The following is a 26,034-nucleotide window of genomic DNA, read 5'->3' as shown; positions in this document are numbered from 1 at the left end:
ATCTGATAGATTCCTCTGCAACTTGCCTTATTAGCTCAATGTCGTGATCCAGAAATTCAGCCACGTTGACAATTACAATTATAATTCATTCCTTTCCATGGAATAAATTCACTACAATTCATCCATTTCCCCATAAAGAATATTTGGATTGCTTCTGGCTCTTTGTTACTACAATCCCATTGCTGCAATGAACGTCCTGGCTCATGTCCCCTGATTGGCAGAGAAGAGCTTCTGCAGGGAACATGTCCGAGTTAGCACTGGTAGCTGTGGACTTTGCACCTCTTTGACTTCACTAGGTAATGTAATACAAAGAAGCCATACCAACACATACTCACAACCTCTCTGTATGAGTTCAGGTGGCCAGTACTTGATATCATCAGGGGATTTTTGTTTTATCTTTGCCAAACTGAAAGTATGAAATGGTATCTTGTAGATTTAAGGTATATTTGCTTGACTACTAATGAAGTTGAACACATTTTCATAAGTTTATTGGTCATTTGTGTTTCCTCTTCTGCAAATTCCTTTTCCCATATTGAGCCCTTTTTGTATTGGGTGACTTGTTTTTTCCTTTTGAAATTTCTTTATATATTCCAATACCAAACCTCTGTCAGGTTGCAAATAACTTCTCAATTAGTGACTTGCCTTTTCACTTTCTTCACTGTGTTTCTGGATACATACAAAGATGTACATTGATTACTATACATTGATAAGTTCTTGGTTTTGATGTGGTTAAACTTATCAAATTTTTCCTCTACAAGTTATACTTTTTGTGTCTTAATTAAGAAATCTTTCTCTACCCTACCATCAAGAAATATTCTCCTCCTACATCATGCTTTCTAAAAGTTTCATACTCTTTTTTTTTTAAGTCCTTTTTTTTTTCTGGCTGCATTGGGTCTTCGTTGCTGCGCGCGGGCTTTCTCTAGTTGTGGCGAGTGGGGGCTACTCTTCGCTGTGGTGCGTGGGCTTCTCTTGTTACGAAGCATGGGCTCTAGGTGTGCGGGCTTCAGTAGTTGTGGCACAAAAGCTCAGTAGTTGTGGCTCTCGGGCTTCGCTGCTCTGCGGCATGTGGGATCTTCTTGGACCAGGGATCGAACCTGTGTCCCCTGCACTGGCAGGTGGATTCCTAACCACTGTGCCACCACGGAAGTCCTATTTTAAGGACTTAATTCACCTTGAAAATGATTATGAATGGTATGAGGTAAGTATTCATTTCTTTTTAATATGACTCAACAATTGTGTCAGCACTGTTTATTGAAGTTTATCTTTTCCATGCAGATCTGAAATGCCACATCTGTCAAAATCAAGTTTCCATCTATGTACAAGTATTTTCTAAACTCTATTCTGTTACATTGGTCTATTTATCTATCCTGGTGCCAATACAACAATGTCCTAATTATTATATCTTCATTAAGTCATAGTATCTGGTAGGGCGCATACTCTGATTTTGGTATCAATTTTATGCTCTCTTCTTCATAAAATGAATGTTCCCTCTTTTTCTATTTTCTGAAAAAGCCTGGAAAAGATTTAAATAATTTGTGCCTTGAATGTTTGGAAGAAGTGGTGTGTTAGACTATTGTTTTCTTTACAAATAGATTTTTAACTACTTACTCAACTTCTTTTCATGGTTATAGTACTATTCAGTCTTTCTATTTCTTCATGAGTCAGTTTTGGTAAGACACGTTTTCTAGAAATGTGTCTGCTTTGCCAAAGTTTTCAAAATTATTGTCATAAAATTGTGCAAAATATCCTTACTATATTTTTTATCCTCTTTTCCACACCTAATATTGGTTATTTGTGCATTTTTTTTGACCAGTCATGCCACTGATTGTTTCATTAATGTCTACTCTTATTTTTGTTCTTTCCTTCTTCGTTTCTTTTTTCTGTTCTTTCCTAATTTCTTAAGTTGTATGCTTAGCTCATTAATTTTCAGCTTTTCTTTTGTTTTAATAGGAGCATGTAAAGTTATGTACTTACATAAACTTAAAATTATCCAAGTAGCACCCTACAAGTATTGATATGTAATATATTTTTCATTCATTTCTAACTATTTTCCAATTTCCAGTATGATCTCTTTTTTTACCTATTGTTATTTTAAAGTTTGCTTTCTCTTTTAATTTCTAAATGAATTAGTTTTCAGGTCATTGTGTTACTGGTTTCCAACTTAATTACACTGGGATTAGAGAAGGTAACCTATTTAAAACACAGCCTTTGAAATTCATTGAAAATTACTTTATGGTTAAGATGTGGTCAGTTTTTATAAATATTCTATGTGTTCTTTAAGAGGATGTGAATTCTCCAGTTGTTAGATGTAATCATTTACGTTTCTTTTTTTTTTTTAAACCTTCAGTGGATTCCTGCTTCCCAAACTATAGTATTTAAGATCCTTCATAGTCCGCTTATAAACTACCTTTTTATTTATTTATTTATTTGGCTGTGCCAGGTCTTAGTTGTGGCATGTGGGATCTAGTTCCCCGACCAGGGATCGAACCCAGGCCCCCCGCACTGGGAGCGCAGAGTCCCAGCCACTGGACCACCAGGGAAGTCCCCATTTACGTTTCTTATATCAAGCTTATTAATTGTATTATTTGTTTTCTTCTATCTGATATATCAATTAGTGATAAAATTATGTTAAAATCTCTCCCTAAAATCACAGATATATCTATCTTTATGGTATTGATCAACTTTTGCTTTCTATATTTGGAAGGAAAATAAGCAAACTTAGAATTATAATACCTTCCTAATGAAATGAACTTTTTATCATTAAACAAGAACCCTCTTAGACACAAATAATGTTCTTTGCCAGCTATTAATGAAACTGCACTAGTATCTAGGTGGACGGGACAAAGATGAGTCTTATATTTGCTGGAACACCTTTCTCCATCCTTTCACTTTCAAACACTCTGTGTCCTTGTGTCCTTCCGTTTTAAGTATATCTTGCTAGGAAGCACCCCTGTGGATGCTGTTTTATTTCTTTGTTTATTTTCCTTTTTTTCTGTTTTACTTTTATCCAGTCTGACAATCCTTTTCTAGGGTTGGGGGGTGGATTGGGTCCATTCACACTGATTGTGACTACTGATATATTTGCATTTATTTCTGCCATTTCTTTGGTGCTTCCTCTTTGTCCTACCTTTTCCATGTTTCATCCTTACTCTTTAATGAAATTTCTAACAAATGAAGCCCACCCTTTTTTTTAAATGTATTTTATTGAAGTACAGTTGATTTATAATGTTGTGTTAATTCCTGCTGTACAGCAAATTGATTCAGTTATACATACGTATACACTCTTTTTCATACTCTTTTCCATTATGGTTTATCACAGGATACTGAATATAGTTAGGACCTTGTTGTTTATCCATTCTATATATAATAGTTTGCATCTGCTAATCCCAAACTCCCAATCCATCCCTCCCCCACCTCTCTCCCCCTTGGCAACCACAAGTCTGTTCTCTATGTCTGTGAGTCTGTTTCTGTTTCATAGATAAGTTCGTTCGTGTCATATTTTAGATTCCACATATAAGTGACAGCATATGGTATTTGTCTTTCTGACCTACTTCACTTAGTATGATAATCTCTAGGTCCATCCATGTTGCTGTAAATGATATTATTTCATTTTTTATGGCTGAGTAGTATTCCACAGTATATATGTGTCACATCTTCTTTATCCATTCATCTGTCGATGGACATTTAGGTTGCTTCCATGTTTTGGCTATTGTGAATAGTGAGAAGCCCACCATGTTTTAAAAGGAGGAAAAGAAAAAGAATAATACTATCTCATCAACCCTACTTTACAGAAAATGATAAATTAGGATTCAATGGTGAAAAGCCTTTCTAAGGTCAGAAAGCCAACAAATGAGAAAGCCCAGGACCTAATCCATCATCCAGCACTCTTCCACTCCACGACAGCTGACCCTTTCCCACAGCAGCAGTAGTGAGACGGGCTGAATTTCACATACTCCTCAAAATAGTTCACCTTCCCCCCCCCCCGCCACAGAGATAGAAAACACAAGTATTAAGCTATTTATTTTACAGATGGGAAAACTAAGACCTAGGGGCAGTAAGTCATTTACCTAGGGGCAGAGAAACTTTGTGTTAGAAACAAAAATGTTAAATTTCTAGAAACACTGATGTCTTAGCAAATACCAAACAAATTTGTGGAAGAAAAGAAACACATTAATGAAGGCTGAGGTGGATATGTTCATAACTAGTTTAGGAATACAAAAAACAGTGGATTACTTATTATTAGGTTTGCTCAGAAGGTTATATAAAATTGAATGAAGGTGATCAAAAGGTACAAACTTCCAGTTATAAGAAAAATAAGTACTAAGAATATAATGTACAACATGATGACTATGGTTAACACTGCTCTATGGTATATTTGAAAGCCGCTAAGAGAACAGAATAGATCCTAAAAGTTCTCATGACAAGGAAAACACATTCTTTTCTTTTTTGTCATTTTTTCTTTGTATCTATATTAGACAATGGATATTAACTAAGCTTATTGTGGTAATCATTTCACAATATGTGTATGTTAAGTCATTATGCTGTATACCTTACTTATACAGTGCCATATGTCAATTACATCTCAATAAAACTGAAAAAAGGTTGTATGAAATTTTAAAATATATTCAGATCTGACAGCATCTAAAATTTTTTATTTTTTGCTACTTTAGAAGATGGAAACTACTTGAGTACAAAAAGGTAATCATTGTCATATTTAAAACAAAGAAAGTTGGTGTGCTACTGGGATTTTCTGTATTCCAGCACGAGAAGCAGGCCCAGAAAGTACCAATTTTCAGGAAAGAGCTGAAAAAGAGCCCAAGTCCGGTGACATCTCTAAGCACATGGCACTGTTTTCTCAGTTCACGTTTGGGTCTCTTGAGCCCAGAGGCTCCTGCTTCTCCTGTCCCTTCAGTTTCTTCACCTCCATGAACCTCTAAGAATCAAACATTTCTCCTGGGTTGACTTCCAAGTCCATTTTTGGCTGTGCTTTGTTTTTACTGGGTAGAATTCCAAGCACAGACTCATTTCTTTTCAGATTAGGAAACCACAGAGGCAAGATGCATATATGAGAGGATGCTGGACAAAGTCTGGCCCCTACACTAGAGAAAGATCCTCCTGGCACTATCTCAGGCCCCGTATTAGCCACAATATAAAGAGGTTCTCAATCCCACCTCTTGCAAAAGCACTTTTCAAACATCTGCTTGGAAGAATCTCTTGTTCTCGAAACCAGGCCAAGGAAAGAGCAAAATACTAGAATTCTTATCTATAACCGCTACTGTCGCATAAATTACTTGACATGAAAATCATTCCCACTTCTTAATGAAATCATTCTCTTTCTTCTGAACTGAAATCACATATATTCTCAACAGGTGGTTTTTATAGGATCATTTGATTAAGAATGGTCTTAAAGAATACCATCTGAAGTGTAGTTTTAGTCTAAAACCTTCATATTCATTGGTTTGAAAAACGACTTGGAGGAAGTAAGCACAGGATAAGCATGTATGAAATTTTTATCTTATCAAACATCATTAACAATTTATCTTATCTATCTTTTATTTTTATCTGATAATTTATCCTATTGACCAGTAACAATTCTTTCTCATCTTTTCCAGTCTTCCAAGGCTAATATCCATGTCTCCTGATTTGCTAGCTCAGGTCTCTTTCTTCACAAAAAGCAAAGGAGAAAGAAGCTTAAACGGAAATGATGCACATAACCGTACCTTCCTTGCAAGCAGGTTGGCTACTTGAGACACACCCATGTGGCCAAGGAGAAGCCACACCAGCCGCTGCTTGCCCCACTCCATCCAGAAGCTCCACTCAAAGTCAGTTGGGTCCTAAATCGGCCAAAACAGCAGTTTATCAGAGGGATCTTGGTACGTGTTTGAGGCAGAACACAAACCCCAGTTAATAAAACAATTGCAAGAAGGCCAGTGTGAGTCCAAATGCTATACAACGGCATTTACACAACATTTCCAGCATCTACCCCACCACACACCGCACCTACTTATACCCTCCCCTCCAGCTTAGCTGGTTACATTGCCATTCCCCCACTGAGTGTCTTTGTTAAAGCTGATCCGCCAACCTCTGGACCCTCTATGGGACAGAAACTATTATTGAACCCACGTTATAAAATATGAAACAGAGACTTAAAGAATTCAGTTCATTTACCCAGTGTCACATAGATAGTACAAATAACAACTTAGGTTATCTCAGTTTCATCACCTAGATGCTTTCACCAGCAAGAGAAATGTACGCTGGACACTAATAAAATTGTGTAAGGTCAGTCATGTTAAATCTTGCTGTCACTTACAGGCAGGAGGATAATTTGATAGAGAAATTAACTAATTCCCTATAAGATTACAAGGAAAGAATGAAAGATATGCTTCCCTTCACCTTGGGAAGCTATGTCCATCAGTGCCCTTTGTCTGCGTCTGTACCAGGCAAGGTGTCTATATGGCTCCCTGACAGGGGCAGGTGAAAAACCTCTGGCAAGATTGGACCCGTGGACACCTGGGGGTTCACACCTAAAAGCCTCGGCCTCAGGAGCTCCAGGGAGATCATGGCAGCCAAGCAGAGCATGGAGGGAATAAGCACAGTGATTGGCCACTCTCAAACGGATAATGTGGGCTTGGCCCATGAGCATCTCGGCACCACCAGGATGGAGGGCAGATGTGAGGCCCTCAGAATTTTCTAGCCAAATCGTGTGGGTGATGAAGGAATCCCCCACTGACTACTGATCTATCGATACTGAACATCTCATCAGTCTGTACAAGTGAAACTTTGAGTCAAATTTTTAATTGGGCTTAAAGGAAAATAGGATTTTTTTCTATTTTTTTTTTTTTTGCACCTGAGGATTGAGGGGCAATTTCATACAAGTTACACATATTACAAAACTCTTTTTTTCAGAAGGTAAAATATAGATTGAAGTGATCTTGATTCATATCAGACTATGGATGTAGAGGTAGCAAATGTAGCAGCTAAGGCTGCCGATTCATCTTGGGTTTGGATCCCAGATCTAGCTACATACTGGCCGTGATGACCTTGAGTGAGATACTTCACCCTTCCGCTGTCTGTTCATATGATAACAGGACTGATTTTCTAGGAATTTATGAGGTTTAACTGAAAATACATGCATATCAAAATTTTAAAACAGTACCCGGCACACAGTACTCACTAAAAATTGTTACTTGCCACTAACTGCTAGTCCCATGTGCTTTCCATCCTGTGTTAACCAGCTAAGATTGTATCACGCTTTACATGTTGCCTCTTGTTAAAAAAAAAAAAAAAAAAGTTTTTCTATTTTCCAAATGAAGAAAGACAGCAGTACTGTGCTTCTCAAACAACACGTTTTCCCCACAATCAAGATCCTGATACACACACAACCTGCTCATAGAGCCCCCATCCCATGAAAATCATAGATCTAGTCCAATTCCTTCCATTCAAAGACTGACTACATCAGAGCCCAGGACGTGCCCACGCTGCACACCCAGGCAGCAGCAGAGCAGAGAGCTCAAATCGTTAACCGGGCTTTATCCCTGTTCCAGAGCTCACTTCCCCATCTTAAAAATGTCAAATTAGTGGAGAGTCAATCAACTGGTTAAAGGCGCAAAGGTCATGTGATGAGGCCATGCTAGTAAAATGCCACTTTGTAACATGGATGCATACACTAAAAACCAAGATGGAATTTTTTTTACCCCCCTCAAAATAAAAATCCCAACATTTTAGCTTTTTAAATATCAATAATGTTTTTGAACATTCAGAATTACATTAGAATTCATCACCTCAGACTTATACCTATGTTTCAAAACTTGTCCAAGTTTAATTTCTAGGGGGTAAAAATGAAATAATATCTCATAACATTCAAGAAACCAAAAAACCTTTATGCTTCATCCTAAGGCCCAAAACTACTGAAAACCCTGTGCTGGTAAAATCCCATCAACAGGGCTTCCCTGGTGGTGCAGTGGTTAGGAATCCACCTGCCAGTGCAGGGGACACACGTTCGAGCCCTGGTCCGGGAAGATCCCACATGCCGCGGAGCAACTAAGCCCGTGCGCCACAACTACTGAGCCTGCACTCTAGACCCCGTGATCGACAACTACTGAGCCTGCGTGCCACAACTACTGAAGCCCACACGCCTAGAGCCTGTGCTCTGCAACAAGAGAAGCCACCGCAATGAGAAGCCCGTGCACCTCAACGAAGCGGAGTCCCCGCTCGCCACAACTAGAGAAAGCCCGCGCGCAGCAATGAAGACCCAACGCAGCCAAATATAAATAAATTAAATAAATAAAATTTTTTTAAAAATCCCATCAAAACTACACAGTCTCTCATCACTAATTATTTCAGAAAAGGGCCATTTAAAGGAAATAAAAACATTTTTCTTATGTCTATTCTTCTCCATTTAAAATATTTACCTAAAGGAAATAACCAGACAGAAAAGCTGAATTAATGAATAGAAGATGGCCAATAAGTAGCAGTTACTGATTTGGGGAAGAAAAATGTTGACTTGCCTGATTCCATAAGCAAAAGCCTTATAGACCCTGAGCTCACTCATTTCAAGGTAAATCTTAAAGTCTCAAATCAAGAACAACTTTTTCATGTTCTGTTCCCTCCCCATTTTCTTTCTCGATCCTGTAATTCTTAGTCAATTAGAAGCCTCTTCTTTGGTTCTGTAAGGAAGTCAAATATAAACCGGGGATAAATTCTAGCTGGACAGAACCAGGGAGGCTCCCCCGTGGAGAAAGGGGAGCCTGAACTCCAAGATTCACAACCAATCTTCTACATCAGCGCTTCTCAAACCTCAGTGGACACACAAATCACCTACAGACTTTGCTAAAATGCAGATTCTGATCCAAGAAGTCTGGGATAGGGCCTGGGATTCTGTCTTTCATCCAAGCTCTCAGGGGATGCCATGCTGCTGGCCTGGGGACCACATTTCAAGTAGTAGAGATTGACATCATCAATCATGATTCCCTACATTGTTCATAAGCCCAGAGAACCCTTAACAGCTCACACCACCCCACACCATTCCCAGGCAGGGACACGCTAAAGCTGACCACCTAATATTCACAAACAGAGCAACCATCATCCTGTAATAAACTGAGTGAGTTAAGCATGGTTATTCATTCTGAGGTTTTCAGTGTGCAATGAGGCAAGAACAGAGAACTCTAAGGACATGATGATTCTTGGTCTCTTAAATAGTGACTCTAACTTCCTGGTGAAACGTTATTTCTCCTACTCTTAACAAGGAAAAGGATCTGGGCCTCTTTTCCCATAGAGAGCAGAGTTCTACACTAGGTACGGGGGGAAGAAATGTAGAATTCCTCACCCTGGAGGAGGTCACGGCACCAACACTAACACCCCGGACTCTGAAAACCACTGCAAAGAAAGACAGGTAACAGTGGTGTCATTCATCTACATATACTAGAGATACAACTGAGACCTTTCCTTTTTTTTAATCCATGTTACAGATGAGTTAACTGGAGGTCAGAGCAGGCAAAACTAGAGGCGGCAGAGCTGGGTTTCAAACCCAGTCCTGTCTGATACCAAAGAGGAAGCCCTTTTCCAAGCTGTTTCTACTTGTGCTGACGCTCTACCTGGATTCCCCCACCACTCCCAGACACATACACACATCCCACTATCCGACCAAATTGTTCCCAACCCTAGGGATGCCTCGTTAATGCCCCATATCCACAGACACGTCAGCTCCAGTGTGAAGCCTTCTCCACCCTTCCAGGTGGCCCTCACTGCAACCCTTTCTCTGTCAATTCACAACTCAATTCTAGCACTTTTATGATAGCACATTTTACTACAGCATATTTAGTATAGCACTTTTCACTCTAGCTATTTCATGTATTTTCTCTCTAGAGGGAAAAAATAGTAAGCTCCTGAGAGCAAAAACCTTAACTTAACCACAAATTTCTATCATGATTACCCAACAATCAGTAGGCCTTTAAAATGGTGGGGAAGTGAAATCAGGTGACCTAAGTTCTCATCACATTTCTCCCCCTGTGTAAACTTGGACAAGTCACTTCACTATCTGGCCCTGAGCCTTCCCGTATGTAAGAAGAAGGGCAGATTGCTTTCAAAGGGTGGGAAAAAAAGTTATTTCTTTCCTAAAGGAAAAAATACTAAAGGAAAAAAATACTAAGAGAACAGCTAGTCACCCGCCTGCAGAGAGCGTCCTGACTGAGTGCCCATCATTCGGGGGGTAGTGGGGGAGAGATTCCCCCCTCACACTCCCATGTCACCAACCCAGGCCTCCAAGTTCCACATCCACACTGTCAGCCTGTTCTGTTCCAGCAAGTTCCCCAGTCATCCAGCCTCTTCCCCAGATTGGGAAGAAACTACAGCATACAGACTGACTATGTGCTATGATTCTGCCTATAGCAAGATAAGAAAAAGAAAACTATCTTCAGAAAGGTTAAATATCACATCCAAGGTCCCACAGCTAATATATGACAGAGCTCGACTTTAAAGCCCCAGGTCCTCAGGCTGCAGAGTCTGTGCCTCACGTAGTAAAATACATGTAACATACAATTTAGCATCTTAACCATTTTTAAGTGTGCAGCTTAGTGGCATTAAGTACATTCACGCTGTTATACAACCATCACCACCATCCACCTCCAGAGCTCTTTGTTTTGTAAAACTGGAATTCTGTACCCATTAGACAGTAACTCCCCGTTCATACCTCACCCCCGCCCCTGACAACCACCATTCTACTTCTGTCTCTATGGATTTGACTACTCTGGGTACCTCATGTAAGTGGAATCATACGGCATTTGTCCTTTTGTGTCTGGCTTGTTCCACCTGACACAATGTCCTCAAGGTTCACCCATGCTGCAGCATACTGCAGAATTCCCCTCCTTTCTGAGGCTGGATAATATTCCACCACTGAGTGGATACCCCACATTTTACTTATCCATTCATCTGTCAATGGACATTTGGGTTGCTTCCGCTTCTTGGCTGTTGTGAATAATGCTGTTACGAACATGGGTGTGCTAAAGGTTTACTTTTTAGTATTTTGAATTTGAAATGATTTCCTAATGTTGCCAAATGACCTTTTTTTTTTTCTTTTTAACGTGTGTACTTATATCTGGCTGTTCAAATCTCTTTCAAAATCATCTAGTACTTCAAGGGCAGAAAGTTAAAAGAAAAAACTCATGGCAAATGAAGATCTTATGTTGCCAACTCACCACTGAGTAAATTTTTCCTTATTCTAGCCATGAATTCCCATCAGCCCTGAAGCTCACCAGATGACAGCACCCTCACTTCTGGCCTCTTAGCTGGAGTCCTGCAGTGTTATCACAGGGGAATGGCCAAAACTCTCCTTCTCTGCTTTTTTTCCTGCATTCCTCAGACCATGTTGAATTGGCTGAAGATAATCCCATGGCTAATATGGCCAGGCCACTGGACTCAAATGTTGTTAAAGCATCCGGTACCAAGTACAACCCCAAGGCACCTACCAAGACACCCCAAGGGACGCTGAGAAAGTCATCCCACAGATAAAATCAGTTACACCAAGTCCACCACTGGTTTTTTAACCCAGACTCTCCCAAGACCTTGCCTACTTTCCAGTAAATCACTGCTCTTACCAGTAGCTGAAACTTTAACTCACATATTATTAGAAGGGTGTTTGCCAAGATTTAACAGAACTGAAACTCCACAACTTAGGAATTCTGAAAAAGCTTGAGTTTGGGGGAATTTCTTGTTTTGCTGCTATTGGTTTAAGGTAAATTCACATAGCACAGAATCAATCACATTAAACTCAACTCAGTGGCATCTACACTTCCAGTGTTGTGTGACCACCACCTCTATCTAGTTCCAGACATTTCCATCACCTCAAAAGGAAGCTCTGTACCCATTAACTGGTCACTCCCCATTCCACCCTCCTCCCCCAGGCTCTGACAATCATGAACCTGCTTTCTATCTCTGTGGATTTAGCTACGCTGGGTATTTCATATAAATGGAGTCCTGCAATGTGTGACTTGGCTTCTTTTACTCAGCATAACGTTGCTAAGGTTGATCCACATTGTAACACAGACGAGTATGCCATTCTTTGTTATGGCTGAATCACATCCCATTATAGGGATATACCACATTTTGTTTATCTATTCATCCATTAATGGATATTTCAGCTGTTTCCCCCTTTCGTCTACTGTGACTAATGCTATAAATGTCTGTGCACAAGTGTTTTTTAAAATACCCATTTTCAATTCTTTTAGGTCTACACCTAGGAGTAGTACTGTTGGGTCATATCACGATCTATGTGTAATGTTTTGAGCAACCCGCAAACTGTTTTCCACTGTGCCTACACCATTTTACATTCCAAGTTTGAGTTTTTAAGGCCAAAAAAAAAGGTTTCCTAAACTAACCCTCTGCCCACGGGGAGTTTTACTAGCATCACAGAGAACTCAGCTCTTTCAACAAGGCCTCTCGCTGCTCTGAGCCTGCTTACCTCCTTGGGCAGACACTTGAGGAATCTGCTGTTTTAACATTCCAATTTCATCCTGGGGGCAAACGTCAGCAATGGCTGGAAATAAGGGGGTAAAAATTGGCTTTGGGATATATCTTATTACATAAAGTGCTCCCTGAAAAGTTAATCCTGTCAGTCTGCAGGATTTTGCATCTGAATTTTTTAAATTCAATAATTCTTTTGGTTCGTTTGAAAGAATTATTGTTTTGTTAAGATCGATACAAAGGCTAAAATGGCTATTTACTTAATGATGAAATCTGCTCTGACCAGCAAATTTATTACCATCCATAAACGCGATCAGGAACTGAAAGAACGTGATAGAAATCTCCCGGGTGCAGACAGTCTTGGCTCAGTACCCACCAGAAGGAGGGTTCAGGACCTTAGAATCGTAAAATTCAATTCCTCAGGGTTCAGGAAGAGCTGCAGCCTAACTGGAATGTTCAGCTACTTCCATTGACTCAACAGAGTTAAATCTGACCTTCATTTCTACACTCTTCTGGGGCCTTGAAGGGAGCACGGGTGGAGATTCCCACAGAGTTAACAGAGGGAATTAACATCACTAATGAGGAGATCGTGGGCTTTAACATCCCTCCCAGTAAAGGACACCAAGAACACAAAGGAAAGTGATTGTCATGGGTGGCCTCAGAGGAAGACCTGCCTGTTTCCCGGAGATACTATTCTCACCTCGAATTTGTGTCTATCACAATGCAGGGAAAGTGACCTTATTCTCGAAGTGGCTGATGGAGCCATTGGTGTGCTGTGTGTGGCAGAGACTGGACTGTGTTCACGTTCAGGAGAGCCAGGCTTGAGTCTCAGTTCTGTCACCTACCCTTATGTGACCTCAGGCTGGTCAGTCCTCCTTTATATAATTAGAACTGTTTAAAATTTATTTTATTGAAGTATAGTTGATTTACAATGTTAATTTCTGCCGTATAGCAAAGTTATACATATATCTATGTGTATATATATATACACATAAATATATATTCTTTTATATTTTATTTATTTTTTATTTTATTTTATTTTTTATTTTATTTATATATTTATTTTGTATTATATATATATTCTTTATTCTTTATATATATATACATTCTTTTTCATATTCTTTTCCATATGGTTTATCACAGGATATTGGATATAGTTCCCTGTGCTACACAGGAGGACCTTGTTGTTTATCCATCCTATATGTAATAGTTTGCATCTGCCAATCCCGAACTCCCAGTCCATCCTTCCCTCCCACCTCTCTGGCAACCACAAGTCTGTTCTTTATGTCTGTGAGTCTGTTTCTGTTTTGTAGATAAGTTCATTTGTGTCATATTTGAGATTCCACATATAAGTGATTTCATATGATATTTGTCTTTGTCTGACTCACTTCACTTAGTATGATAACCTCTAGGTCCATCCATGTTGCTGCAAATGGCATTTATATAATTAGAGTTTAAAGTGATCATAAAAGCTAAAGGGATTGATTGGTGAAGGGCAAAGTCTAAAGTTAAAAAATGTTAATGCCTCTAAAATTGAACTCATCCCTCCAAATCCATCCTGCTTATTGCTATCAAAATAATCACACTGAAACAAGGGCTAGCAAACTTTAATAAAGGGCTAGATGGTAAATATTTTCAGCTTTGTGAGCTATAGAGTCTCTGTGGCAACTACTCAACTCTGATGGTGTAGCCCGAAGGCAGTCATAGTAAGACATAAACAAATGGGAGCAGTTGTGCTCCAAAAAAACTGTACCCACAAAAACAGGTGGAGGGTCAAATTTGGTCCAAAGGCCCTGGTTTGCAGGCCCCTCTTCTAAGGGATTGCCATTTCTCCTAGATCCACCACTTGTCTCCTAGTGAGAGTACGTCAGGAACATTGTTTTATTACACATGTGGATGGCATTTTTAGGTAATTTACTATCAGCTCTGAAGTCTACATCTACAGATGAAGCAGATTCTACGAAGGCCACAGAAGTCTCAGCCACAGCACACCCATTACCCTTGGTTATCCAGGAAAAACTCGGAGCTACTGCACATCTTTTTCCTCCCGGTACTCTGCGCTGGACATACTTCAAAGGTGAGGACTATTCTCTGCACAATTGGTCTTGTTCCCCCCATTCTGTTCCCTCTTCACAGCACCAAAGTAACATTTTTAGGATCACAGCTGATCAAGTCACTCTCCCACTTAACATTCTTCAGGCTTCCCCCTTAGCATACCAGAGAAACATTCTCAGCAAGACGCACGCAGCTCTTCCTATCTGGCCCTGCCCAGCCTTCATCATCCTACCCAACTTTTCTCCCCAGTTCTGCAACATGGCCGTGCTGACCACCCAAACGTGCTGCGTTCATATGGCCGAAACTTCCCACCCTTTGCTCCCTTTACTTGGAGAAACCTGTCCCTCAAACATCAGGATGATGACCTATCTTTCAGGCCTCAGGTCAGGCAAGCCCTCTCCCAGGAAGCTTTACCTAATCCATCCATTTATAGTCCAGACAGATTGTCCCTTGTCTATGCTCCCTCAATGTATGACGGTTACCCATATCATGGCAATTTACCACATTGTACTTTAATTGTAGGTTACTGAGCTGCCTCTCCACTAAACTGTGACCTCTCCCCCCACCCCAAAAGGGACTACATGTATATTCAGCCTTGTATCCTCCAAGAAACCAACACATACTAGACACTGAATAAAAGCTTGTTGAATAAACTCAATGACATATGGGTCAAATCATTTTTTTTTTTTTTTTTTTTTTTGTGGTACGCGGGCCTCTTACTGCTGTGGCCTCTCCCGTTGCAGAGCACAGGCTCCAGACGCACAGGCTCAGCGGCCATGGCTCACGGGCCCAGCCGCTCCGCGGCATGTGGGGTCCTCCCGGACCGGGGCACGAACCCATGTCCCCTGCATCGGCAGGCGGACTCTCAACCACTGCGCCACCAGGGAAGCCCGGGTCAAATCATTTTTAAGAACCTAGTGTAAACACAGTCTACTGGGAAAAGGGAATAAGAGATATAAAAAGTGGAGAACCTGGCACCTATCCTTGAATGCCTTTATAATCACAGTTAGAGAACAGAAACTCATGGAATATTTCTAGTGCATGATGTGCTCTGCAGATTATCTTCACCAACTCAAGGCCCACCCTCTGGTTATATCAATTACTTGCTCTAAAGAGATGGACAAAATACAGTACTGTCATAATAGAGGGTCTATTTCATGGTTTAATTATAAGACTTAAATAAATTAAAATATGGGAAACACTTGGAATAGTGCCTAGTACTTATTAAGTACTATGTGTGTGTTTGTTAAGTAAATATGCAAACAAAAAAACAAACAACAAACTCTATTTTATTCTGATAGCCCCAGAAACATACATCTGAGAGTTTTCAAGCTGTATATCCTGAAACAGATAGAGATACTCATAGATATGGAGATAGATAGAAGTAGAGAGGGGACCTGCTCAAGATTCCCTCAAACCCAGTCAAAAGAAAGGAGAGCAGAAAGGTTCTAGAAACTGGACTGGAAAGGAGTGAATCCATGATTAGCAAAAGGGGAACATCTGCATTCAGAGAAGCTGCAACATCTAAAATGCCTTGGGAAAGCAACCATCTTAACCTTCTTCTCAAAATAAAATATCTGCTCTGCATGGCTGATACTGCCAATTGCCTCAATCAACACTCCTCCAACCACTTCTAGTTTGACTTCCTATACATTAGAGGTTAGAAGGCAAAAAACTACATTTCCCAGAATTCCCTGTAGCTAGCATGTTCCCTCTGGACCTAGCTTCTGATGAAAAAATACACAGACCCGAAGGTGAAAGAACGAACATAAAAATGTATGGGCTTTGAGACTTCTGAAAGAATGGTGGCAGAGGCTTTTGTTATTCTGCAGCAGCCACGGTGGAGGCTCCAGGGTCCAGTCAGTCCAGAGGTGCTGTAGCTTCCTGGTGTGGCAGCTTTTACTAGTGCACCACAGCATTGCATTCTCCAGCCAGGAGCTGGGCAGCAGCCACGGTTTTACAGGGTGGCTCTGGGAATTGCTCCAGGAACCTTACTTAGTGCCCATCCCTATAGACCTTTCGACTATTCTGAAATCTCCTTAAATCCCTGCAATAAAGTCCTTTCTGCTTAAAGACTGGGGTGGATTCTGTTGTCTGCAATGGAGCCTTGATCAACATACTTTGGAAAGGATTTTTCTTCTGACTGCAGTACAGCTCTAGCTGTATTATAGAAGCATTATGAAAATAATTCACTTTGAAGAACATCATTCTGAAATAAGTCTATTAAGTGCAGAAAAATAAATGGAGAAAAAAACACCAGGTAGATCACTCCAAGGAGTGTTCTAGAACTGGATAATGAAGGCAGTGAGTGTTTCACATTCATAAGTGCACCAATTTATGGATTTCAAAACCAAATAGAAAATTAGCTACCTTACCCACTGGTCTGTATTTTTCATTACCATGGCTATTTTCTCCTTGGATAGGGAAAACAAGGAGAGCTGTATATATTTACTGTTTTCCTTACCTCATATCCAACATTTTGCAAAAAAAAAAAAAAGCAATACAACAGAAACACTAAACACTTCTGCATATCTGTTTCCTAAACAGCATTTGTGCATATTATTTACTTTGAGACCATACTTAATTCCCAAACACACTGAGCAAAACTTATCTATGAATAGAGAAAACCTTTATAAAATACTTGAATCCAGAAATGTTTCCCTACACATTCAAAGACAGCAAGCTCACCTTAATGGTCTATAATTCTCCAAAGGGGAAGGGAAAAAAATATGACTAATTTGTAGGGATTTTGCACAGAAGCAGCACTGCTCTCTGGATGAACTCAGGCTAATGATTCATTTAGCAATTATTGGAAGAGTTTTCTTTATCTTTCAACAGATGCTTTGCTATTTCTAAAATAATTTGAACTAAATTATTTTACTGCTCACAATTTCCAGAGACAATACTCTTTCCCCAACATTTCCTCAAAGATAAAATATTTTCACTAACAAAACTTTTTTTTTTCTGTAAATAACAAGTCTCTGCTTAAACATCTTTACCATCCTGCCCAGGTAAAGAAGATGCTCACAAGGGTGGGGACGCCATCAACAGGACTAGCACAAACAGTGCAACAGGGAAGAGCCAATTCTGACTCCATGTTGGATCTGCTTCTTTTACTTTAACCTTTGCTTTTCACTGCTTTTGTTATTATAATCACTGTCTATGGCTGTAAGCATACATAATGGCCTGCCACAGGGAACCCTGCCCCTCTGCCTGTTAAACTAAAAGGTCTTTGTTCAGCTCACAGAGAGACATTCTGACCCTGCCCACCTGTGGATGGCTGCAGAACATCCCGTCCTGTTTTGCAAGATAAATGGCCTTTTTACTGTACTTCCTCACCTCCTCCCCTTCTGTTCTATAATAGAAACTGTCATCCAGACCCCGTAAGATGGTTTTTTGGGGACCCTAGTCCGCCATCTTCTCAGTCTGCCGACCTTCCGAAAAGAGTCGCTATTCCTTGCCTCAACGCCTCGTCTCCCGATTTATTGGCCTGTCGTGGGGCAAGCAGAGCAAGCTTGGACTCGGTAACAACAGTACTGTTTAACATGTACCATCCAGTCTCTTAACTGGCCCTCAGCATCTAAGCCTTGCAAATAGGTCCAGGGTATAATGGGGGTGGGAGGTGTTCTGCACAAGGAAAGAGAAAACCTCTCAAAATGACTTAATTCATCAAGGGGACCTAATTAACGTGGGTGGATTCTTTGAATCTCTTCAACCCAATTGCCAACCCAAACTCAGTAACATCCTCGGGCTATACCTCTACCTCCCTGCTTTCTAGAAGTTGCTCCAGATTATTCAAGATATGTGCAATATACGTGATCAAACAAATATAGATTCTCTCTCCGTACTTTGTCTATTCCATATTTCTCCCTTTCTTCCTAAAGCTAACAAAGAATCAATTTTTTTAAAGAAATATTAAATTCTGGTATGAAATCAAAGGCACAAAAACTATATTATACTCTCCATATCTGTCAAACTGTTAAAACACTAACCATATTTTCTATAAGGTATGTGGAGAAGTGAGCTATAAACAATTAATAAAGCTGCTAAATAAGTTAGGGGTCATGACCAAAAAAAAAAAAGTAATAGACTGGGATGACTAGACAGCAAGTTATACAAGCTCATAAGATTTCACAGCTACAAAATCATGCATCTCATTAGTGTCACTCCTCCAGAACACCAAAAAGACAAAGTCACAGTAACACGGAGAAAAAACAATGATCCCCAGTCCTTTGGGAGCCATGGCCCCTAAAATGGCCCTCATGGTCGGAGAATTTGCTTTCTTCTTAGGAAGTCTTCACACATTCAAGAAAACTCATTAACATGTAACGTCTCTGTGGTGGGCAAATACTAGCAAACTACAACTCCAGATGGAATCCCAAAATGTTGAAGTTCCCCAGGGCAGAAGGCCAATTAAGAAAGGTAAGAATAATACAAGAGAGAAAAAGGAAAAACTGACATTTTTGCCATCCATCTAGGGGGGAGGAGGGGAGCTTTTCATAATCCCACATACCATTTCTCTCCTTGAATTTTACACACTGCATGAAAGACCAGGAAAGTGAGCAATCAGAGTATGTGGAAGGATTCTCCCATGTATCTTTTCAATCTGTCCCCTTTGCCCATTAGCTGGCTGCCCAAGCTCTCAAAGAGAGACCTCCCTGTGAAATAATAGAAAATGTATATTGTTGACTGGCCATGGTGCCTAGCACAGAACTTCTGAAACCTTGGAATTTCCTGTGATAGGAGCACTAGGAACACATTTTGTTTGAATATTTGGTCTTTGACCCTGGTTCCTGACACAAAGCTTCTAAATCCCCTGGAATTTCCTGAGTAACAGCAGTGTCTTTTGTTCTAATAAGGTGACTTTTAGTGGGCTACTGGATGAGGGCTGGTCACCAGAAAGACCAAGCCGGGATTAGAAGCTTGGAATTTTCAGCCCCACTCCCCGTTGTCCAGAGAAGGGAGAAGGCCTAGAAATGAAGTTAATGATCGATCCTGCCTACATGAGGAAGCCTCCATAAAAATCCCAAAAGGACAGAGTTCAGAGAGCTTCCGGATTGGTGAACACATAGAGGTCCTGGGAGAGTGACGCTCTTGGAGAGGGCATGAAAACTCCATGCCCCTTCCCACATACCCTGCCCTATGCATTTCTTCCATCTGGATGATCATCTGTATCCTTTATTACATCCTTTTATAATAAACCAGTAAACAGTAAGTTAACTGTTTTCCTGAGTTCTGTGAGCTGCTCTAGCAAATTAATTGAACCTGAGGAAGGGGTGGTGGGAAGCTCCAATTTAAAACCAGTTGGTCAGAAACAAAGGTAACAAACTGGACTTGCAGTTGGCACCTTAAGGGAGGTAGGGGGAGCAGTCTTGTGGGGTTGAGCCCTTAACCTGTGGGATCTGATGCTATCTCCAGGTAGTGTCAGAACTGAGTTAAACTGTAGGACACCCTGCTGTTTTGCAGAACTGCTTGGTGTGGGGAAACCGCACACACAGCTGGTGTCAGAAGTACTGTAAGTGTGGTAGTATTATAAGAGTAAAGGAGAAACACAGGAGAAGGGAGGTTTTCTATACCTTTCCCTCCCAAAGCATCCCTTAGAATTGTCAGCCATCACAGTAGCTGAGATACCTCCAAGGCTGGGAATGCAGAAAAACAAAAACAAGATCCAAGGCTCACCACATCTTCCGGGCACATCTCCACCAACCATTCCCCCACAGTGCATTGCCTCAGCCATCTCTCTGCAGAAATTTATTTGTTATTAAAATGACTTATCGGGGTTTTTTTTTATCATTTCTGAACTTATTTTAAATACTTCAACACAGAGACTTCTAGTTCCAGTCAAGATACAATGAACACATTTCCCCCTAACCCTCCCACTAAGACAGCTAAAAACCCTGGATGTAATTATAAAACAAACATAAGAAGATTCTGAAAGATGGAAAGAAGAAGGCAGACTGGCTAGGGACCTCAGGACTTGAGGAATAAATAAAATAAAATAACTCATTGGATGGACTTAATAGCAGAGGTAGATTACAGAGGAAAGAAACACTGAGCCTAAAGATATGTCAACAGATATTACACAGTCTGAATAACAGAGAAAAAAATAGGCTGAAAAATATAAACAGAGCCTCAGGGACCTGTAACACGGTTATAAAAGGTCTAACATTTGTGTCATTGGAATCCTAGAAAGAAAGGAGAAAAATGTGGGGATGAAAAAATAGTCAAAGAAATAAAAACTAAAAATTTCCCAAATTTGCAAAAGGAATAAACCTAAAGATTCAAGAATCTGAACCCAATCAAATTAAATATACCAATTAAAAGACAGAGATTGGCAGAATGGACTTTTAAGAAGCAATCTAACTCTATGCCATCTACAAGAAATTCACTTCAAAATAACGATATAGGTAGGTTGAAAATAAAAGGCTAGAAAAGGACATGGCCTACAAATATTAATCAAAAGAAAGCAGGAGTGACTATATTAATATCAGATAAAGTAGATTTCAGTGAAAGAAAATCACCAGTGTCAGAAAGGATCATTAAGTTATGATAAAACAGTCAATCCATAAAGAAGACATAACAATCCTAAATGTATATGCACCAAACAACAGAGCTGTAAAACATATGAAGCAAAAACTGATAGAACAGATAAAAATAGAGAAATCCACAACTATAGTTGGAGACTTTAACACCTCTCTCTCTCAGCAACTGATAAAACTACCAGACAGAAAATCATTAAGGATACAAAAAAACTTACCACTACCAACCAACAGGATCTAATCAACATTTGTAGAACATACCATTCAACAACATCAGAATACACATTCTTTTCAAGTACCCATGGAACATTCATTAAGATAGACTATATCCTGGGCCATAAAACGAATCCCAACAAATTTAAAAGAATTTCATCATACAGAGTGTATTCTCTGACAACAATGGAATCAAACTAGAAATCAGTATCAGAAAGATAATAGGAAACTCTCCAAACACTTTTCTAAATAACACGAGTCAAAGAGGAAGTGTTGAGGGAAATAAAAAATAAATAGAACTGAATAAAAATGAAAAGACAGGGACTTCCCTGATGGCGCAGTGGTTAAGAATCCACCTGCCAATGCAGGGGACATGGATTCGAGCCTTAGTCTGGGAAGATCCCACATGCCGTGGAGCAACTACTGAGCCTGCATGCCACAACTACTGAAGGCCACACACCTAGAGCCCATGGTCTGCAACAAAGAGAAGCCACCACAATGAGAAGCCCACGCACCACAACGGAAAGTAGACCCCACTCGCCACCACTAGAGAAAGCCCCCACACAGCAACGAAGACACAACACAGCCAAAACTTAATTAATTTTTTAAAAAAATAGAAAGACAATTTATCAAAATGTATAGCTAAAGCAGTGCTGAAGAAAATACAAAACACTTAACAGTTACATTAGAGTAAAAATCTCAAAATTCTAAGCTACCACCACAATAAACTAGAAAATGAGAAGCAAAACAAACACAGAGCAAGCAAGAAGAAGGACATAAAGAGCAGAAATCAATGAAATGAAAAACAGAAAAATAGAGAAACCTCATGAAACAAAAAGCTGGTTCTCTGTAAAAATCAATACGCTCACAAATTTCCAGAAAACAAGCAAAAAATAAAGAAGAAGATGACCCAAATTACCAAAATCAGGAATAAAAAGGGGGCTATCACTGCTCCACAGACATTATAAGGATAATAAGACATACTAAGAAAAACTCTATATACATAAATTTGACAACTTAGATTAAATAGCCTAATTCCTCAAAAAGCACAAACTACCAAAATTCACCCAATAAAAATATATCATTTTGGCCTCCCTAAGCTTCTCAGCCCCTCTCAGACAAATCACAGGGCAGGCCCTGAACCAAGATGGTGGAATAAAAGGACGTGCTCTCACTCCCTCTTGTGAGAACACGAGAATCACAAACAGCTGCTGGACAGTTATCGACAGGAAGACACTGGAACTCACCAGAAAAGATACTCCACATCCAAAGACAAAGGAGAAGCCACAACGAGACGGTAGGAGGGGTGCAATCACAGTAAAATCAAATCCCATAACCACTGGGTAGGTGACTCACAGACTGGAGAACACTTATACCACAGAAGTCCACCCACTGGAGTGAAGGTTCTGAGCCCCATATCAGGCTTCCCAACCTCGGGGTCTGGCAACAGCAGGAGGAATTCCTAGAGAATCAGACTTTGAAGGCTAGTGGGATTTGAATGCAGCACTTCAACAGGACTGGGGGAAACAGAGACTCCACTCTTGGAGGGCACACACAAAGTAGTGTGCACATCGGGACACAGGGGAAGGAGCGGTGACCCCAGGGAAGACTGAGCAAGACTTACCTGCTAGCGTTGGAGCATCTCCTGCAGAAGCAGGGGGAGGCTGTGGCTCACCATGAGGACAAGGACACAGGCAGCAGAAGTTCTGGGAAGTACTCCTTGGCGTGAGCCCTCCCAGAGTCTTCCATTAGGCCCATCAAAGAGCCCAGGTAGTCTCCAGTGTTGGGTTGCCTCAGGCCAAACGACCAAAAGGGAGGGAACCCAGCCCTACCCATCATCAGAAAAGCGGATTAAAGTTTTACTCAGCTCTGCCCACCAGAGCAACAGTCAGCTCTACCCACCACCAGTCCCTCCCATCAAGAAACTTGCACATGCCTCTTAGATAGCTTCATCCACCAGAAGGCAGACAACAGAAGGAGGAAGAACTACAATACTGCAGGCTGTGGAACAAAAACCACATCCACAGAAAGAGAGACAAGATGAAAAGGCAGAGGGCTATGTGCCAGATGAAGGAACAAGATAAAACCCAAGAAACACAACCAAATGAAGTGGAGATAGGCAACCTTCCAGAAAAAGAATTCAGAATAATAATAGTGAAGATGATCCAGGACCTCGGAAAAAGAATGGAGACAAAGATCGAGACGAGGTAAGAAATGTTTAACAAAGACCTAGAAGAATTAAAGAACAAACAAACAGAGATGAACAATACAATAACTGAAAACTACACTCGAAAGAATCAATAGCAGAATAACTGAGGCAGAAGAACGGATACGTGACCTGGAAGACAGAATGGGAGAATTCACGGCTGCGGAACAGAATAAAGAAAAAAGAATGAAAAGAAAAAAAGACAGCCTAAGAGACCTCTGGGACAACATTAAACACAACAACATTTGCATTATAGGGGTCCCAGAAGGAGAAGAGAGAGAGAAAGGACCCGAGAAAATATTTGAAGAGATTATAGTAGACAACTTCCCTAACATGGGAAAGGAAATAGCCACCCAAGTGCAGGAAGCATAGACAGTCCCATAAAGGATAAATCCAAGGAGAAACACGCCGAGACACATAGTAATCAAATTGGCAAAAATTAAAGACAAAGAAAAATTATTGAAAGCAGCAAGGGAAAAATGACAAATAACATAAAAGGGAACTCCCATAAGGTTAACAGTAGAATTCTCAGCAGAAACTCTACAAGCCAGAAGGGAGTGGCATGATATACTTAAAGTGATGAAAGGGAAGAACCTACAACCAAGATTACTCTACCACGCAAGGATCTCATTCAGATTTCATGGAGAAATCCAAAGCTTTACAGACAAGCAAAAGCTAAGAGAATTCAGCACCACCAAACAAGCTCTACAACAAATGCTAAAGAAACTTCTCTAAGTGGGAAACGCAAGAGAAGAAAAGGACCTACAAACACAAACCCAAACCAATTAAGAAAATGGTCATAGGAACATACATATCAAAAATTACCTTAAACGTGAATGGATTAAATGCTCCAACCAAAAGACACAGGCTTGCTGAATGGATACAAAAACAAGACCCATATATATGCTATCTACAAGAGACCCACTTCAGACCTAAGGACACATACAGACTGAAAGTGAGGGGATGGAAAAAGGTATTCCATGCAAATGGAAATCAAAAGAAAGCTGGAGTAGCACTACTCATATCAGATAAAATAGACTTTAAAATAAAGAATGTTACAAGAGACAAGGAAGGACACTACAGAATGATCAAGGGATCAATCCAAGAAGAGATAACAATTACAAACATTTATGCACCCAACATAGGAGCACCTCAATACATAAGGCAACTGCTAACAACTATAAAAGAGGAAACCAACAGTAACACAATAATAGTGGGGGATTTTAACACCTCACTTAAACCAATGGACAGATCATCCAAAATGAAAATAAATAAGGCAACAGAAGCTTTAAATAATACAATAGACCAGATAGATTTAATTGATATTTATAGGACTTTCCATCCAGAAAGAGAAGATTACACTTTCTTTTCAAGTGCGCATGGAACATCCTCCAGGATAGATCACATCTTGGGTCACAAATCAAGCCTCAGTAAATTTAAGAAAATTGAAATCATATAAAGCATCTTTTCTGACCACAATGCTATGAGATTAGAAACGAATTACAGGGGAAAAAAATGTAAAAAACACAAACACATGGAGGCTAAACAATACGTTACTAAATAACCAAGATATCACTGAAGAAATCAAAGAGGAAATCAAAACATACCTAGAGACAAATGACAATGAAAACACGATGATTCAAAACCTATGGGATGCAGCAAAAGCAGTTCTAAGAGGGAAGTTTATAGGTATACAAGCCTACCTCAAGAAACAACAAATATCTCAAATAAACAATCTAACCTTACACCTAAAGGAACTAGAGAATGAAGAACAAACAAAACCCAAAGTTAGCAGAAGTAAAGAAATCATAAAGATCAGAGCAGAAATAAATGAAATAGAAACAAAGAAAACAAGAGCAAAGATCGATAAAACTAAAAGCTGGTTCTTTGAGAAGATAAACAAAATTGATAAACCATTAGCCAGACTCATCAAGAAAAAGAGGCAGAGGACTCAAATCAATGAAAGTAGAAATGAAGAAAGAGAAGTTACAACAGACACCACAGAAATACAAAGCATCCTAAGAGACTACTACAAACAACTCTATGCCAATAAAATGGACAACCTGGAAGAAATGGACAAATTCTTAGAAAGGTATAACCTTCCAAGACTGAACCAGGAAGAAATAGAAAATATGAACAGACCAATCACAAGTAATGAAATTGAAACTGTGATTAAAAATCTTCCAACAAACAAAAGTCCAGGACCAGATGGCTTCACAGGTGAATTCTATCAAATATTTAGAGAAGAGCTAACTCCCATCCTTCTCAAACTATTCCAAAAGATTGCAGAGGAAGGAACACTCCCAAACTCATTCTAAGAGGCCACCATCACCCAGATACCAAAACAAGACAAAGACACTACAAAAAAAAAATCACAGTTCAATATCACTCATGAATATCGATGCAAAAATCCTCAACAAAATACTAGCAAACAGAATCCAACAGCACATTAAAAGGATCATACACCATTATCAAGTGGGATTTATCCCAACGATGCAAGGATTCTTCAATATATGCAAATCAATCAATGTGATACACCATATTAACAAACTGAAGAATAAAAAC

The 26,034-nt window shown here is 39.9% G+C and overlaps 1 protein-coding gene across 1 annotated transcript in view; it reads right to left on the bottom strand.

Annotated features, from left to right (window-relative positions):
- Window positions 1–26,034, bottom strand: part of HHAT (hedgehog acyltransferase) — a 345,905-nt gene that overhangs the window by 290,301 nt on the left and 29,570 nt on the right. Inside the window, exon 3 of the mRNA XM_022593463.3 lies at window positions 5,721–5,834. Coding sequence (XP_022449171.2) covers window positions 5,721–5,834 — 114 coding nt within the window. The remainder of the gene's footprint in view (window positions 1–5,720; window positions 5,835–26,034) is intronic.

Source organism: Delphinapterus leucas, chromosome 1, assembly GCF_059928025.1.
Source record: "Delphinapterus leucas isolate spDelLeu-1000000601 "Yukka" chromosome 1, BTC_Dleu_Yukka2, whole genome shotgun sequence".
NCBI lineage: Eukaryota > Metazoa > Chordata > Mammalia > Artiodactyla > Monodontidae > Delphinapterus > Delphinapterus leucas.
The sequence above is the reverse complement of the archived record's forward strand: the minus strand, read 5'-3'. Positions and strand labels throughout refer to the sequence as shown.